This window comes from Nycticebus coucang, chromosome 16 (assembly GCF_027406575.1).
Source record: "Nycticebus coucang isolate mNycCou1 chromosome 16, mNycCou1.pri, whole genome shotgun sequence".
NCBI classification, from domain to species: Eukaryota; Metazoa; Chordata; class Mammalia; order Primates; family Lorisidae; genus Nycticebus; species Nycticebus coucang.
In genome coordinates, this window is record NC_069795.1 from 69099020 (window position 1) to 69117999 (window position 18980).

The 18980-nt window shown below is 38.1% G+C and overlaps 1 protein-coding gene, 1 non-coding gene and 1 pseudogene across 4 annotated transcripts in view; 1 reads left to right on the top strand and 2 right to left on the bottom strand.

Moving 5' to 3' along the window:
* The window catches only part of CFAP91 (cilia and flagella associated protein 91), a 108753-nt gene that overhangs the window by 10984 nt on the left and 78789 nt on the right, over positions 1–18980 (top strand). For both annotated transcript variants that reach the window (XM_053565579.1, XM_053565580.1), the window contains exon 6: positions 10663–10844. In XM_053565579.1, the coding sequence (XP_053421554.1) occupies positions 10663–10844 (182 nt within the window). The remainder of the gene's footprint in view (positions 1–10662; positions 10845–18980) is intronic.
* On the bottom strand, positions 624–730 carry LOC128568186 (U6 spliceosomal RNA). Its single transcript, XR_008375011.1, has one exon. It is a non-coding gene; the product is annotated as a U6 spliceosomal RNA (small nuclear RNA).
* Positions 5097–5745, bottom strand: LOC128567958 (cytochrome c oxidase subunit 5A, mitochondrial-like; annotated as a pseudogene). The gene has a single exon (XR_008374963.1). The product of XR_008374963.1 is annotated as a cytochrome c oxidase subunit 5A, mitochondrial-like (transcript).

Genomic DNA, 18980 nt, shown 5'->3' on the forward strand with positions numbered 1-18980 from the left:
TCGCTGTGTCCTCACATGTCAAAAGGAGCAAATACAGTGTCCTCACAGGGTGGAAGGAGAAAGAGCAAAACGGGTCTAAGCTAGTTAGTTCCCTCTGGCACTTTTATGAGGTGGGGGCTCTCCTGACTTAACCACTCCCCCAAATGCCCCACCACTGATTAATTTTAAACATGAATTTTGGAGGAGACATACATTCAAACAATAGCAATTGTGGCAAAAAGAAAAGTTGAAAGGTGCTTTAAATGTCCTCTTTTGCTTCTCTGAAAAACACACTTACTTGACAGCAGTTCTTTATCATTTTACCAAGAAAACTAATGAGTCTGGATTTTTTTTTTTTTTTTTTTTTAGAGACAGAGTCCCACTTTGTCGCCCTCAGTAGAGTGCTGTAGTGTCACAGCTCACAGCAACCTCCAACTCTTGGGCTTAGGCGATTCTCTTGCCTCAGCCTCCCAAGTAGCTGGGACTGCAGGCACCCACCACAATGCCCGGCTATTTTTTTGTTGCAGTTTGGCTGGGGCCGGGTTTGAACCCGCCACCCTCAGTATATGAGGCTGGCGCCCTACTCACTGAGCCACAGGCGCTGCCTGGAATATATATATATATATTTTTTTTTACCAAAGCAAAAAAATATGGAATACTTCATGAATTTATGTGTCATCCTTGCTCAGGGGCCATGCTAATCTTCTCTGTATTGTTCCAATTTTAGTATATGTGCTGCTGAAGTGAGCACCGGAATATGTTTTTTAATTAAAAAAAAAATTATTGTTTGGGATACATTGAGGGTACAAATAATTAGGTTACACTTGATTGCATTTGTTAGATAAAGTTCCTCTTGTAATTGTGGTCCTGCCCCAAGAGGTGTGCCGTGCACTGTGACCCCTCATCTCCTTTCTTCCTCCCATCTCCTCACTACCTCATTCCCCTTACCCACCCCCTTGTATTAGCTCATTTACTGCCTTCATATTAGAAGGGAGTACATTGGATTCTTGGTTCTCCATGCTTTACTAAGAAGAATGTGTTCCACCTCTGTGTTAATACAAAAGATGTAAAGTCTCCTTTTTTTTTTTAGTGGTATACATATACCACAGCCTTTTAACCCATCCTGGGCTGTTGGGTATTTAGGCTGTTTCCACATTTTGGCAATTGTAAATTGAGCTGCGATAAACAGTCTAGTGCAAATGTCCTTATGATAAAGAATTTTTTTTCTTCTGGGTAGATGCCTAGTAATGGGATTGCAGGATCAAATGGGAGGTCTAATTTGAGTTCTTTGAGGATTCTCCATACTTCCTTCCAAAAAGGTTGTATTAGTTTGCAGTCCCACAGCAGTGTAAAAGTGTTCCCTTCTCTCCACATCCACGCCAGCATCTGCAGCTTTGAGAATTTGTGATGTGGGCCATTCCCACTGGGGTTAGGTGATATCTCAGGGTAGTTTTGATTTGCATTTCTCTGATGATTAGGGACTATAAGCATTTTTTCATGTTAGTCATTTGTCTGTCTTCTTTAGAGAAGGTTCTATTCATATCTCTTGCCCAGTTATATATATGATTGTTGGGTCTTTTTTGTTGATTAATTTGAGCTCTCTGTAGATCCTAGTTATCAAGTTTTTGTCTGATTCATAATATGCAAATATATTTTCCCATTCTAAAGATTGTCTGCTTTGGTTGTTTTTTTTTTTTTTGTAGAGACAGAGTCTCACTTTCTGGCCCTCGGTAGAGTGCCGTGGCCTCACACAGCTCACAGCAACCTCCAACTCCTGGGCTTAAGTGATTCTCTTGCCTCAGCCTCCCGAGTAGCTGGGACTACAGGCACCTGCCACAATGCCCGGCTATTTTTTGGTTGCAGTTTGGCCGGGGCCGGGTTTGAACCCGCCACCCTCGGTATATGGGGCCGGCGCCTTACCGACTGAGCCACAGGCGCCACCCCTGCTTTGGTTGTTTTTTTGTTAGTTATTCAGAAGCTTTTCAGTTTAATTAAGTCCCATTTGTTTATTTTTGTTGTCTTTGCAATTGCCATAGAAGTCTTCTTCATAGAATCTTTCCCCAGGCCTATATCTTCAAGTGCTTTCCCTACACTTTCTTCCAGGCTTTTTATTGTTTCGTGCCTTAGATTTAAATCTTTCATCCATCTTGAATCAATTTTTGTAAGTGGTGAGAGGTGCGGGTCCAGTTTCAGTCTTTACCTGTGGTTATCCAGTTCTCCCAACACCATTTATTGAATTGGGATTCTTTTCCCCAGTGTATGTTCTTGTTTGGTTTATCAATGATCAGGTGGCTGTAGTAAGTTAGTTTCATCTCATGGTTTTCCATTCTGTTTTTAATGTCAATGTCATTTTTGTGCCAATACCGTGCTGTTTTGATCACTATGGCCTTGTAGTATAGCCTAAAGTCTGGTAGGGTGATATCCCTGACTTTGTTTTTATTACTAAGAATTGCCTTAACTATATGGGGTTTCTTATGGTTCCATACAAAACAAAGATTTATTTTTTGCAAATCTTGAAAGTATGATGATGGTGTTTTAATGGGGATTACATTGACCTGTAGATTACTTTGGGTAGTACAGACATTTTGACAATGTTGATTCTTCCCAGCCATGAGTATGGTATGTTCTTCCATTTGTTAATATCTTCTGCTATTTCTTTTCTTAGGGTTTCACAATTTTTTTTTTGTAGAGGTCCTTCACGTCTTTTGTTAGGTGTATTCCTAGGTATTTCTCTTTTTTAAAAAAGCTACTGTGTCTTTGATTAACTTCTCATCTTGGCTGTTATTGACATATACAAAGGCTACTGATTTGTGACATTGATTTTTATATTGCTTTATTTTTTGATCACTTCTTTTGATCTTGTGTTTGAGTCTTTGGAGTTCTCTAAGATGATATCATTGGCAAAGAGTGGGAGTTTGACTTCCTCTGCACCCATTTGGATGCCCTTTATTTCCTTCTCTTGTCTGATTGTATTGGCTAGAACTTCCAGTACTATGTTGAGTAGTAGTAGTGGTAGAGGACAACCTTGTCTGTTTCCAGTTCTAAGTGGGAAAGCTTTTGGTTTTATTCAAGTAAGTATAATACTAGCTGTGGGTTTGTCATAGAAGGCTTTGATCAGATTAAGAAATGTGCCACCTATGCCTAAATTCTTAAGTGCTCTAATTAGAAAAGGATGCTGAATTTAATCGAATGCTTTTTCTGCATCTATTGAGAGGATTATACGGTCTTTGTTTTTGCTTCTGTTGATTTGTGAATTATGTTTATGGACTTGCATATGTTAAATCAGACTTGCATCCCTGGGATGAAACCTATTTGATTGTTATGAATGATTATTTTTAATGTGTAGCTGTTATCTATTGGCTAGGATTTTATTGAGAATTTTTTCATCTATATTCATTAGTGATATTGGTCTGAAATTCTCCTTTTTAGCTGGGTCTTTTCCTGGTTTTGATATCAGGGTGATGTTTGCTTCATAGAATGTATTGGGGGAAGATTCTTTCCATCTCAATTTTTTTGGAATAATTTTTTGCAGTATGGATATAAACACTTCTTTGAAGGTTTGATAGAATTCTAGCATGAAGCCATCTAGACAAGGGTTTTTCTTTGTTGGGAGATTTTTTATTGTTTCTTCAACCTCAGTTCTTTTTTTTTTAAGTCTTTGGCCGGGGCTGGGCTTTAACTTGCCACCTCAGCATATGGGGCTGGTGCCCTACTCCTTGAGCTACAGGCACTGCCCAACCTCAGTTCTTGAAATCAGTCTGTTCAAGATATCTTTTTCTTCTTGATTAAGTGTAAGGGGAGGGTGTGATTCCAGGTATTGATACATTTCCTCCACATTGTCAAATTTATGGGCATAGAGTTTTTCTGTTTTTTTTTTTTTTTGAGGCACAATCTCATTTTGTCAACCTTGGTAGAGTGTCATGTCATCATAGCTCACAGGAGCCTTCAACTCTTGGGCTCAAGTGATTCTCTTGCCTCAGCCTGCCAAATAGATGGGACTATAGGCGCCCAGCTATTTTTAGAGATGAGGTCTCGGGCTTGCTCAGGCTGGTCTTGAACCTGTGAGCTCAGGCAATCCACCTGCCTAGCCTCCCAGAGTGCTAGGATTATAGGTGTGAGCCACTGTGTCCAGCCTAGAGTTTCTTATAGTACTCAGAGATGATCTTTTGTATCTCTGTGGCATCTGTTATTATTTCCCCTTTATCATTTCTGATTGAGGTTATTAGATATTTTACTTTTCTGTTTCTAGTTAATCTGGCAAAAGGTTTATTGATCTTATTTATTTTTTCAAAAACCCAACTTTTTGTTTCATTAATATTATGAATGATTTTTTTGTTTCCAGTTTCATTAATCTCTGATTTAATTTTGGTTATTTAGTTTCTTCTGCTGGGTTTGGGATTAGATTGTTCTTCTTTTTCTAATTTCATAAGATGGTTCATGAGTTTATTGATGCGCTCTCTTTCTGTTTTTCAAATATAGGCATCTAATGGGGTAACCTTCCCTCTTAAGATTGCTTTTGTTGTATCCTACAGGTTTTGGTAACTTGTGTCTTCATTGTTGTTATGTTTGAGGAATTAAAAAATTTCCATTTTCTTCTCTTCCTGAACCCAACTATCATGCAGCATAAGGTTGTTTAATTTCCAAGTCTTTGTGTGGGGGTGAACGTTTTTGTTGGAGTTGAGTTCTACCTTTACAGCTTCGTGGTCTGAGATGATATAAGGTATACTTTCTATTATTTTAATTTCGCTGATGTTTGATTTGTGTCCTAGGATGTAGTCGACCTTGGAATACTGAACATGGGCTGATGAGAAAAATGTGTATTCCTTAGCTGTGGGATGGTGTGGTCTGTATATGTCTTTTAATCCCATTTGTTCAAGGGTCACATTTAAGTCCTTTGTATCTTTGTTGAGTTTCTGTTTAGAGGATCAGTCCAGTTCTGTCTGAGGGGTGTTAAAGTTCCTGACTATTTTGGTATTATGTGATATCATATTGCTCAGACCTATCAAGGTCTATTTCATAAATCTGGGAGCATTTAAGTTGGGTGCACAAATATTTAAAATTGAAATGTCTTCTTGTTGTATTTTTCCTTTGACCAGTATAAAGTGTCCATCTTTGTCTTTTTTTTTTCAGTTCAAACTCATTTCCCTTTTATTAAAGTCCAAGTTACCATTATGGTTTGGTACTCAATAAAGGAAAACTTGTTTGAGTAAGGTAATATGTTATCATCAGTATTTCCAGGTGACTGTTTAAAATCAAGTAGTATTATCAATAAATCCTTAGGAAGCCCATCCATGGGGTTTACACTTTGTCAAGGCACAGTTCCTCTGGAGTAGAGATTCCCAATTCATTTAAAGTTGGTCTAAGTTCCTGGATGACATAGGGGTAGATTTCCTTATGAGGTCCTGCTTTGTCCTTAACAACCTCTAGGATGCGAACTGCACTAGCAAGATCATTTAATCATCTGCATGCCCGCAAAGCAGCATTAATGATTTTGGGTTCTGGAACCAAATCATAGCCAACAAGTGTGTTCATCCCTTTCCGCAATTCCCAGGCATCTATATCTGGCTTGTTGAAGTATGTCCCCCAGCGAGCATCAAACTCTTCACCTGTCTCATGTGACCCATGGGAAAGTGAATTGACTGGATAGCGGCAGTGGGGCCAGGGACCGGGGCGGGGTGCAGTAGGCCTCAAGGGCTGGTCCAGGAGGCTATGGCTACAGCACAGCGGCGGAGAGCAGTGCCCAGCATGATGGCGACAGTAGTGAGCAGGAAGAAGCTGGAGAGAAGCAGGCAGAGAGCTCGCGGGCCGCACCGCCATCTTTGTCTTTCTTAACTTTGCTTGCTTTAAATCTGCTTATATCTGAAAGTAAGATTTCAACCTGTCCTTTCTTCTGATTTTCATTTGCTTGTAATACTGTTTTCCATTCTTAATCTTGAATCTGGATTTGTCTTTCAAGGCTAGATGTGTCTCCTGGATACAGCACATGGATGGCCTGTGATTATCCAATCAGCCGTCCTATGCCTCTTCAGTGGGGAATTCAGTCCACTGACATTTATTGAGAGAATTGATAAGTGTGGTGGAGTTCTATTGATCTTATTTTGTGAAAGTCCATTGTGTAGTTTCATCCTTTCTGCCATTGTGGAAGCTGTGTTTTGACCTTTCGCTTCTGGGTATTTACTTTGCTGATGGTCCATTGTGGTGGTCAATATTGAGAATAGGTCTAAATATTTCCTGTAGTGCTGGTCTTGTTGTGGTGAATTTCCTCAGTGCTTGTATATCCCCAAAAGAACCTCTAGCTCTAAGGTTATTTCTTATCCATGATCTAACCTATTTTTGATACTTTCTACTGCATCTTTACATTCCTTGATTGCCTTTCATTTCATTAAGGTCCACCATATTGTATTCTTTCTATATTCTACGTATCTCTTGTCCAACTTTTGGTTCTGTCTTTCCATCTTCTTTTTTTCTTTTCCATCTTCTTGTCTATTCCTTTTATTGTCTTTGTCATCCATATTTTAAATTCCCTTTCTGTCAAGGGAATTAATTCTTTATAGGTGGAGTCTTAATTAATTAATTCTTTATAGGTGGAGTCTTCTGCAGTAGCTGCCTCATGGTACCTTGGGGGAGTTCCTCTCTTTTGGTTTTTCATGTTGCCTGAATTTTTCTGTTGGTTCCTCCTCATGTGTTCTTTCTTCTTGTTCACCTCCTTGTCTTCATGTTTGCTTCTCACTGCCTCCTTGGTTTCAAACAGAAGTCCTTGCTCTTGTTAACAATATGTTGCAGTATGTTGCCAGGACATCAGGTGGCACTTTGGTATATTTTAGGAGACAGAGTGGACAGCCAGCAACCTCTATGGTCCTTATTCCAAACTTAGTTGCCTTCAGAGTTTCCTCACCCTTCAGACCCTGCCAGGTTGGGATCTTAAAGCTCACAAGAATCCCTCAGGAGCAGGTTTCACAGTGTCCCCTGACTCCAGTTCTTGTGGGGTATGGGAGTCCCTCAGCTTGTCCCCAGAGTGGAGTTCTGATCCTGGCTGGTGGAATTAAGACAGCTGTCCTTTAGGCCCCTGCTAAGACCTTCTCACAATGGCAGCCCCATGGCCTCTGAGACCTTCTCAGTATGTCTGCCTCACCAGCCACTAAACCTATGGCAAATCCACTGCAACCAGCGTTCAGATCTGGTTGCTGTATACTGTTGAGTCTGCCCACTCTTCCAAGTTTTCCACTAAATGTGCAGTTTCCCCCAACCACTGAAAACTTCTGAAAGGATTCCTCTCATCTGGGGTCTCTGTTGGGGGGTCAGCTGATCTCAGCTGGTCACGATCACTTGCCTAATTCATCAGATTTTCACCACTCTGGATCATACACTGTATCCAGCTCAGCACCTCCTTGCTGTGCTTCCTGAGCTATGACTCAGGGTAAGATCCCCATGCCAGGTATGGCTGCATTCTCTCTTTTCCCCTAGTCATTCTAGGAGAGCTCAGCTGAATGATCCTTCTGGTCTGCCATCTTGCTCCACCCCATGGAATATTTTTTCAATATTTCTTACACAAGAACTTCTGTACCCTCACCCCCAGTGATTTTTGTATATGCTAACGTTTAAATTGTAATGATATATGGGACATTAAAGGTCATTGATTTTAAGGGACAAATTATATAATTTATAACTTTTATAATTTAATAAACATCTAATCTACATGGGCAGTGTGGAGTACAAAGGTAAATGAAACATGGCCCGTACCTCCTACAAAGGCGTGAACTAAGATGAGAAGGAGGGAAGGGGCCAGGGCTGAATCTGGGGCTCTAATTTCAGGGCAAGATATCAGGTTAGTAGAGTATTCCTTTAAAAATCCAATTTTTGCTGTGCTCTTTCCTGTGTGAATGTAACATAATATTTCTGTAAGAGAAAAAAAGTCCAAGGTATTAATGACATGATCAGGAATAGAAACCTTTTTTAAGGTTTCTGAGTTTTGAATAGAAATTTATTTAAAGCTGGGCTTTCAAACATACATTAAAAATATGGTTATTCCTAATGTTAGACAGATAGCATCTTCTGAATAGGACATACGTTATCAGATTTCTTTAATCCTCAAGATAAATGCCAATTATGGTCCCACTTCTCTCTTGGTTTATTTATTTATTTATTTATTCAAACTGGTGAAGTACAGCATCCCTTGGTTTTTGCTTTTCGTTTTTTTTTTTTTTGTTTGTTTGTTTTGTTTTTTTGCAGTTTTTGGCCAGGGCCTGGGTTTGAACCCACCACCTCTGGCATATGGGGCTGGCGCCCTACTCCTTGAGCCACAGGTGCCGCCCCTTGTTTTTTGTTTTTTATTGAGAGAAGGTTTTGCTCTGCCACTGAGGCTGGAGTGCAGTGGCACGATCACAGCCCACTGCACCCTCAAACTCCTGGGTTTGAGTAATCCTCCTGCCTCAATCTTCTGAGTCACTGGGACCACAGGTGCATGTCACCATTCCTCGCTAATTTTTGTTATTTTGGTAGAGATGGTGTCTCACTATATTGCTCAGGTTGGTCTCAAACTTCTGGCCTCAAGTGATCTTCCTGTCTTGGCCTCCCAAAGTGCTAGGGTTATAGGCCTGAACCACTGTGTTTAGCTTGCCTGTACTTTTCTTTTCTTTTTTTTTTTTTTTTAATTAAATCATAGCTGTGTACGTTAATATGATCATGGGGCACCATACACTTGTTTCATGGAATATTTGACACATTTTCATCTCATTAGTTGACATAGCCCTCCTGGCATTTTCCTAGTTACTTTGCCAAGACATTTACATTCCACATTTGCCAAGGCTCACATGTACCCTTGTAAGATGCACCACAGGTGTGATCCTTTCAATCCCCCTCCCTCTATCCACCTCCTCCCTCCCTCCCCATGCTTTCCCCCTTCCCCCTGTTCTTAGGTTGTAACTTGGTTATTGCCTGTACTTTTCAAAATGAAAATACCTCTTTGTTTTTGCCATTATCTTTAGTTATTATTTGTTTAATTTTACCAATTTTTCTACCAACTAGAAAACACATTTTCATTTAAATGAAAGAGGCTATTTTTTAAAAAAGTAATGTGTACATTTTTTAAAAAGCGGTAGAAAATTCAGAAATCTATAAAGATGAAAAAAATTCTCTTGTGTAATTCCACTATCCAGAAATAATTACTACTATTACTTTATTGTATATCCATGTAGGCATTTTTATGCATTAAAATGTGGTCTTTAAAAGCATAAAAATGGAATCTTACCATACATAACACTTAATGGCATGCCTTTTTTCTGCTTTATAATGAATTATGGACATTTATGAATGTTCATAAATATAGATTACCTTATTACTTTGTAAGAGCTGTATAAATTCCATTATAGGTATAACTTTCTTTCTTTTTCTTTTTTTTTGTTTTTTAACCAATTCTATCAATGATGATCATTTAAGTTTCTAATTATTTACTCTTATAAATGAGAATTTTGGGGCATCTTTGCATATATTTCTTTGCACATATATCCAATTATTTCCTAGAGTAAATTCATGGGAGTACAATTGCTGGGGTAAAGGGTATTTTAAGGATTTGATACACACTGGTAAATTATTTGTCAGTTAGGTTGTACCTGTTTATACTTCCATCAACAGTTTATGAGAATGCCTGTTTCTTCACAACTTCAATATTAGGTATTTTCAAACTTACAAATCTTTATTTGTGTGATAAAGTAGCGTAGGATAAAATCTTGCTGTTTCAACTTCCTTTTCTTTTATTACTACTTATTTTCAGTGCTTTTGATTTTTTTTTAGAAGCTCTACTTTTTGTTTTGTGAATTGTTTACCCATTTTTCTATAGGTTGTTCTGTCTTACTGTTTTACAAGGGCTTTTTGTGTAGGGAGGCTGTTTAACTTCTTATCATATATATTACAAAACTGTTTCCAGGTTTGCCTTTCATCTTTTAAATTCATTTGGATATTTTGAGGTATAGAAGTTTAACTCACCTTCAGTTCCATTGATCATTTCCTTTTATAGTTTCTGGCTTTTACACTTTGTTTAAAAAATCCTTAAATCAAAGATGATATAAATATTTACTTAAATTTTTAAAAATATGTGAAATTAATTTTTGTGCAATAGACGAGGTAACTTTTTCACATTAACCAAGTGATCATCGCATTAATTACTGAATCATCTATCCAGAAAGAGCTTGTTCTTCCTCCTTTCCTCTCTCCCTTCCTTCCTTCCACCTCTCTCTCTTTCTTTCAACAGAAAGCAGCTGTTCTCTTTTCTCTGCTCCTGTATTTCTGGAGGGAAATAGAGATTGGATGTCTAACTGAAAGAGAAAGAAATCAAGGAATGTAGTAATTCTGAACAGGTCCAGAAGTGCTGTTCAACATTCTAGAATCTACCTTTTATAGTTCTAGTCTACAACCTTGCCAGTGACACCCAGATAAAAATAGACACTTTTGTAAGTAGACCAAGGTACTATACCTACTTAGTTTCTTGGTAGAGGTGAGAATAATCATTCAATTCTCTTAAGATTTGGGGGCATAATCCTGGTTATAATAGATTCATAACTCGGTGCCTGTCAGTGTTTAAAGAGAAAATAGACTCAGTGAAGCTCAAAGATTTATTTCTCCTTGAGTATATAATATTTTAAGTGATCCTATCAAGTTTCAATTTTTAAACTAATTTTCCCCTTTTAGGGCAGAACCATATAATTTTCCTCCTGCTTCCACTAAGTTCATACCCATCCCTTCAAAGTCTACTGTGGGTACTCAGACTGATTATCGGGATGCTGATGTTCAAACAGATCCATACTCTCCAGAATACCTAGTATGTCAGGACTCAATCCCTGAGCTCTTGACACTGGCTACTCTTACTTGGGGTGAGTTGGCAATTCTCTTGAATATTTGCAGATGATAGTACTGGTAACCATGCATGCTGTTGAAATGATCCACAGTGTATAGTGCTGCTATTTAAAGTGTCTTGCTGAGTACAACAACTTCATAGACTCACAATTTTTCTGATACTTTTGTTCAAACAGAGATATCCCCTTTTTATTGTAAGTGCTTTATTGTGCTGTATCCCTGAAGCTGAGGTTACATTTCGGCTTAGTCCATGGTCGTTTCCTGACTGCTTACTTCTCTCTAACCTGTTACGCCTAGTGAATTAAGCGACTCAGTGACTCCTTTTCACTGAGCAGTCATACTTCTTTACAGATAAACATTTTTTCATGTATAATACTGAATGCACACTCATATATATAAAAAATAATGTTATCTCAGTTTGCCAAAATATCTTACAATTTATCAAAGCTCCTTTACATTTTTTTTTTTTCCAGTTATTTTGGCCAGGGCCGGGTTTGAACCCCCACCTCCGGCATGTGGGGCCGGTGCTCTACTCCTTTGAGCCACAGACGCCGTCCCTCCCTTACATTTTTATTGGATAATTTCTTTTATATTATCTGTGACACGCTAAATATCTTTCTGCCTCAGAAAATCACTCTTAGAATGTAATAAAATCTGGCATAGGCCTGTATTACATGTAACTATAAATATCAGTAAGAGATGGTACCTCTGGAAATTATTTATCTACTTGGCTTATCTAATTCACTTGATTGTAGCTGGAAAAACTGAGTACTGGGGAGGTTAACTACCTCCTAAAGGGCCACAGAGGTAGTTTGTACACTGTAATGATTTTTATTAAAATGAAATTGCATCCCCCCTTGTAATGAATGAATATCTGTGATCAAGTTTTCTAGGCAGTGTATTCTAGGCAATGCTGATGTCCGTATCTGAGCTCTACTTTTGATTCTTGTTTCCTGTCTCATGTTATGAATCCATATTAAGCATTCTCAGCACTCACACTTTAAAGCAGTGGCTCCACTTTTAGGCCTAGATGGCAAATTAAAAATATACTTAAATCTTCCCCTTAGAGCTCTGAATAGATAAAAAAAAAAAAAAAAAAGAAAAAGAAAAAAACAATAGATTTAGTAGCCACATTTAAAAATCAAGGAAGAAAATATTCATAAGAGAGAAATGGAGATTTTTTTCTTAAAAGAAAGAAATAGCTAGGGACATGTGCTGGGTTTGTGAATGGCAGGGAGCCAGATCCAACTTACCTGCTCACACTGGCAAGGTCAGAACCTTTCTCTTTCACATAGGTGGGGCTGAAGCCTGGTGCCTGCTATTTTGAGATTATAGCCAGAGCCAAGTCAGGCCCTCCTGCCAGGGGCCTTGGACTGTACCTCGTCTATGATAGTTAGCATTAAGCTGCAGAAGAACCAGAGATTCACTCTGGGATCAGAAATGCTTCACTAGGCAAAAAACTTTATCTGGTGCCCTGCCCTAGGCAGAAATGAGGTGAAGTGTCAATAAAAGCCTCTATGACTCAGGCCTACTCCTACCATTTGTGGAGCCCTGGGGCTCATAGGAGGCCCAGGTGTCACATGTATAGGTATTTTAAAATTATAAATCAGGTCAGTTGTGATGGCTCAGGTCTGTAATCCTAGCCCTCTGGGAGGCCATGGCATGAGGACTGCTCAAGGCCAGAAGTTCAAGACTGAGCTGAGCAAGAGCATGACCCCATCTCTACAAAAATAGAAAAATTAGCCGGGCATGGTGGGGGCACTTGTAGTCGCAGGTACTCAGGAGGTTGAGCATGCACTTTACCTCAGGTGACAGAGCAAGACTCTGTCTCAAAATAATGATAATAATAACAAATCAAGGTAATATTCCTTAAGTAAAATATGTGCTTTTTTCTCACAAATACATCTTTATAACAACTTAAAAAGACAAATTTAAATTTCAAATTCTTAGTCCTCGGGATTCCATGCTGACATATGGTGGCAAGGCTTGAGCCTGCAGGTTGACTCCCTGCTCTCTGCCCACGCTTGCGCCGTTCTACAGTGTGAGGGGCCTGTCACACACACATGTAATTACCCCAGCTCTCTTAGCCATCCTTGGTTCACGCGTACCTACAAAAAGCTGCCATTTGGCCACACCTTGGGCTGTGGGGTGAATGAACAGCAGCATGTAGAATACCCTCAGGAATCTGAATCTTGAGAAGAGGACTGCAGAGACTGTGGAAGCAAGCTTGGGCCATTTGTGCAGGATTTCTAGGTCTCTGAGGGTGGAAATAGCCTAGGGGCAGGGACACCAGGAGTAATCCACAAAATTAAAGGAAATGGAAAAATACATTTCAGGGTAAATGAAGCAAATGGAGCCATCTAAAAAGAATTTAGGAAATACTTTTTATATTCTCAAAGAGATAAGAGGGAAATAGCAACACTGAAAACAATAATGGGAACCATGAAAAAGAACCAGTTGTGATCGTTAGGAAAGAAAACTATAAAGCTTGATATAAAATGAATTTAATAGTAGAGTAGATGGAGCTGAAGAGCAAATTAGTGAAATAACAGATTAAAGGGAGACATATTCTAGGATGTGACACACAGAGGTAGAACAAGATAAAAGAAAGAGCCACAGGGAAATAGGAAATTAAGAGTAGGGAGAATGTTATGAGAAGCAATTCAAGAGAAGGTTATGGGGCTTGGCACTCATAGCACAGTGGTTATGACGTTGGCCACATACACCTAGGCTGGCGGGTTTGAACCCAGCCTGGGCCAGCTAAAACAACAATGACAACTACAACAACAACAAAAAAATAGACAGGCGTTTTGGCGGGTGCTTGTAGTCCCAGCTACTTGGGAGGCTGAGGCAAGAGAATCACTTAAGCCCAAAGAGTTTGAGGTTGCTGTGCGCTGTGATGCCATAGCACTCTGCTGAGGATGACATAGTGAGACTCTGTTTAAAAAAAAAAAAAAAAAAGATGGTAATGGCTGAGAATTTCCCATAACTAAAGAAAGACATGAGCCTCCACAATGACAAATTGCATCTAATACTAAGCAGGAAACCCTTTAAAAATTCATACCTATTAAAAAAAGAAAAAGAAAAAAATGTAAAAGTTATTAAAGAGAAAAGTCAGATTACCCACAAAGGAAAAAAAAATTGTAATATTATCTTAAAGATGCTGTGGGAAAATGATTGCAAACTTAGAATTCCTTTACCAAACTATCATTCAAAAGTGAAGCTAAAATAAAGATATTTTCACACATAATAAAAGTATCTATCACATAGAATATTGTAAGGATTAGGTAAATTCCTTTATATAATGTGCTTATACCTACGTTCCAATAATTTCGTCCCTAGCTACAGACCAAAGAAATGTCTGTATTTGTCACAATTCTATTAACAGAAATGCACGTGTGTGTTCACTAAAAGACATGTAGAAGAATACTCATAGAAGCACTGCCCACAGGGCAGTGCCTGTGGCTCAAAGAGTAGGGTGCTGGCCCCATATGCCGGAGATGGCGGGTTCAAGCCCAGCCCCAGCCAAAAACTACAAAATAAATAAATAAAATTTTATTTTATTTTTTTTATTTTATTTTTAAACAAAATTAAAAAAGCACTGCCCACAATCAATTCAAAGTGAAAACAACCCAAATGCCCTTCAACCATAGAATGGATGGGTAAATTATAATATATTCACATAATGGAATACCACATAGTAATACGAATGACGTACAACTGCACATAACCACACGAGCAAATCTCATATATTAACAGTGAACAAAAGACGTCAGATACAAGGGCACCTGCATGTGATTCTACTTACATAAACCTCAAAACCAATGAAAACTAAAGTGATAGATTGGGAATGAGATGGTGCTACCCTTGGGGCAGGTAGTGACTGGGAAGCAAGTATGATGGGCAGTTTAGGGTAGACCTTTAGGAACAGTCCATTCCTTGATCTGGGTGCTGATTATGTGACATGTTCATTTTTGCACCTTTTTGCATGTATGTTATACATTAATAAAATTTTATATAAGTGCAAAATTAATGACACAGTAAAAACAATGACACTGTTAAGCACTGAGGAAAAAATGAGTGCATGTGATGGGCCAAGAATTGTTCCAAGTGTCTTACATTTTTTTTTTTTTTTCTTTTTGAGACAGAGTCTCCTTCTGTCACCCTGGGTAGAGTGCCATGGTGTCACAGCTCACAGCAACCTCAAACTCTTGGGCTCAAGCAATCCTCTTGCCTCAGCCTTCTGAGTAGTTTAGACTATAATTGCCCACCACAAGACCCAACTATTTTTTTTTAGAGATGGGGTCTTGCTCTGGCTCAGGTTGGTCTTGAACTCCTGAGCTCAGTCAATCTACCCACTTCAGCCTCCAAGAGTGCTAGGATTATAGGTGTGAGCCACTTCACCCAGCTAATACAGGTCTTTAAAAAGACAAAAGAAATGATCATTACCACTGTAATTTTTTTGATAACGATTAATATTATAGCCAAGCCTCCTGTAGGAAGCATTAAGGAAAAGGAGGATGCAAATAAAGAGAATTGGGACTGAAAGGGGGACATGACTGGAGAGTAAACAATTTAAGAATTATAAAAGAATACTGGGAATATCTTTTGTCATATATTTTAAAATGTAAGTACATTATACAGTTTTAAAGAAAGTACAGATCTCTAAGTTGGTTTCAAGAATAATGCAAACCACATGGCAGAATAACTATAGATACTGAGTTGGTTAAAAGAAAAAAGATCTTTTTAAGAGCACTAGGCCTAAACAGTTTTATAGGTACATTTACCACTCGTTCAAGGAACAGATAAACTCTGATTTATGAAAATTATTTCAGCAAAGACAAAAGAATAAAAGCTAATTTCTTCATTTTATGAGGCTAGTATAACTTTGATTTGAAAACTGAATAAAGACAGTCTAGTCATCTCTAGGTAACCCTGGGGGATTTGTTCCAGGACCCACGCCCAGCCAGATACCAAAATCCATGGGTGATTAAGTTCCTTATATAAAATGGTGTAGTATTTGCATATAAGCTATGTACATCCTCCTGTAAACTTTAAACCATCTGTATGTTTTTTATAATACCTAATACAATATAAATGATATGTAGTTGTTACACTGTACTATTTAGGGAATGACAAGAAGATAAGTCTGTACATGTCAAGTACAGATGCAATTAAAAAAATATTAATGGCGGCGCCTGTGGCTCAGTGAGTAGGGTGCCGGCCCCATATGCCGAGGGTGGTGGGTTCAGACCCAGCCCCGGCCAAACTGCAACAAAAAAATAGCCGGGCGTTGTGGTGGGCGCCTGTAGTCCCAGCTGCTCGGGAGGCTGAGGCAAGAGAATCATGTAAGCCCAAGAGGTAGAGGTTGCTGTGAGCAGTGTGACACCACGGCATTCTACCCGAGGGCGGTACAGTGAGACTCTGTCTCTACAAAAAAAAAAAAAATATTAATGGTTGATTGGTGCTTTTCAGTCTGTGGAAAACATGTTCTCCACAGATGCAGACCTCTCTGTACAGAGGTCCAACTGTACTGGTAAGGAAAATTACAGGCCAATCTCATATACGAAGAAATATGCAAAAAATTCTAAACAAGATACCGACAATCAAACCTTGCTGTATTTTAAAAAGGTGACTTATCATAACCAAGTGGGTTAATCAGAGAAATTCGTGTTTGTTTCAATATCAGAAAACTAACCATTGTAATTTACCATTTTAAAAGAAAATAAAGGAAGAATGCTTCCCTGGGTGCAGAAAAAAGTATTTGATAGCATCCGATGCTCATGGATATGGATGAGCATTGGATGCTATCAAGTACTATTTAGTATTTGATACTATTTATTTAGAGTTCATATCATATCATGGATGCTATGATATGAACTCTAAATAAACTGAGAGCAGAAAGAAGCTTTAGAAACTTAACAGAGAGTATCTACTACAGCTTTTGATAAACTTAATACTAAAAGTGAAACTTTGGAAGCTTTGCCCTTAAAGAAAAAGACACCACCCTCATTAAGATTCCTAATTAGCTACATAGAGAAGACCTTATCCCAGAATTTATCAAGCGGGGCTATAATCCTCTCCACCCAGAGACATTTGGAAGTATGGTGGCATTTTTGCATGTAATAATTTAGAAAATAAAATAAATAAATTATCAGAACTACAAAGAGTGTTTAACAAAGTAGCTGAGTGTGAAATAAACGTACAAAGATCAGCAACTTTCCTCTGTAAGAACAATATCCAGTTAGAAAACTTATTGAAAAATATCATGTTCACAGTAGGAACAAATGACAAAGTACCTAGGAAATCACTTTATAAAAACATGTGCAAGGCTTTTATGGTGAAAATTATAAATTGTTTTTTAAGCACATAAAGATTTGATTTAAAAAAAGAGACACATCATGTTTATTAATGACAAAACTCATCCTTGAATAGACATGATTTCTCCTCCACATAATTTAGACCTTCAAGAAATTCTAATCCATGTCCTTACTCCCAATATAACTGTGCCTGGGTAGATTAGCAACTTGCCTCTTCTTTTCCCAGAAATTATACAAAAGCAACAAGAACAACAAAACTCCCACAAACTCTATTTTCAGTGAAACTAAAAAAAATGTATGTAATCCATGAACTACTAAATATTTGTAAGGGCTGCAAAAAGCAGCTGAGATTAGGCATATGCAAGGTGGGAGGAAGTGAGGAAGCATGGACCGTGGGAGGGGAACCATCCGCATCTCAGAAGGCAGGAGCAAAAATATACGTAAGAGGGTAAATTTAGCAATATTCAGAATTAAAAATGATCATATTTTATGATCTAGCTGCTAGACTCTAGCATTTTCACTTTTAAGAATCCTAGAGAAACTCACATATGGGTACAGAGAGACCAGGACAAGAATGCTTGTTGCAGCATTACGTGTAATGAAAAGATTAGAAGCAATCTAAATGTCCATTTGAGACGACAGCTTAAATCATCTACATATGGCTAGGTCCCCCAAACAAAGCTGAGTAAAAAAAGCAAGTTACTGAATGGTACCTACAGTTTAATATCATGTATATAACTGTTAAACAAAAAAAATACTATATTTTGTTTATATATATTCCATTTTTAGTTCATATTTATTTTTATTAGAGAGGGAATATACTGTAACATGTAGGGACTCAAGGCTCAGATTGCCATTTCAGATCCTGATTTCCAGCTATAACCTTGTACAGGTTACTTAACCTCGTAGGTCTTCAGTTTCTTCAATTTTAAAGTAGGGATAGTTGGGCTGGGTGCGGTAGCTCATGCCTGTAATCCTAGCACTCTGAAGGAGTGCTAGGATTACAGATCAGCCTGAGCTAGAGAACAAAGTTCCCTGTCTTTGAAAATAGCCAGGAGATGTGGCGGGTGCCTATAGTCCCAGCTACTTGGGAGGCTGAGGCAAGGGGATTGCTTGAGCCCAAGAGTTTGAGGTTGCTGTGAGGTATGAGACCACAGCACTTTACCAAGGGCAACAAAGTGAGATTCTGTCTAAAAAAAAAAAAACAGAAAAGAAAAACTAGGGATACTTATTTTTATTAATTAAATGAATTAGAAACAGTGTTTGGCATATTTTAAATGCTTAAGTAATGTTAGTTTTTATTAGTTTTTTAAGTCATAGATACATAACTCTGTATATAAAATATTAAGATTCACCAGAAGTGGAGCCCAAGCTTGCTTTCTGAGTTTACTTTGGAAGAAAGGAGAAGAGAAGGGGGTTCAATGTGGTGGTTAAAAGAACATCAACTTTATTTATAATTTTTTAACGTCTTTTATTAGAAAAGGTAAAGTGTATATAATAAAATATGTTTAATTATTAAATCAGAGTATTTACGGTCTCATTTTCATACATTTTATTTTGTAATTACTAAAGAAAATACCATACAAAATACACAAAATAACATATACACAAATGCACATACATACACTCATACATACTCATTGCTTTATACACATTATATAAAAGTGAGAAGAGCAAATTAGTAGTACACTCACTAAATGCCTCCTTGTGCCTGCCTCTGGGAAGATGATTAGAATAAGTAGAGTACAGGAGAACTTTAGAACATTAGAATTAATGTTGTAATTAAAAAAACAAGAGATAGTAAATTCATACATTCCTTATTTTTTTAAAAGC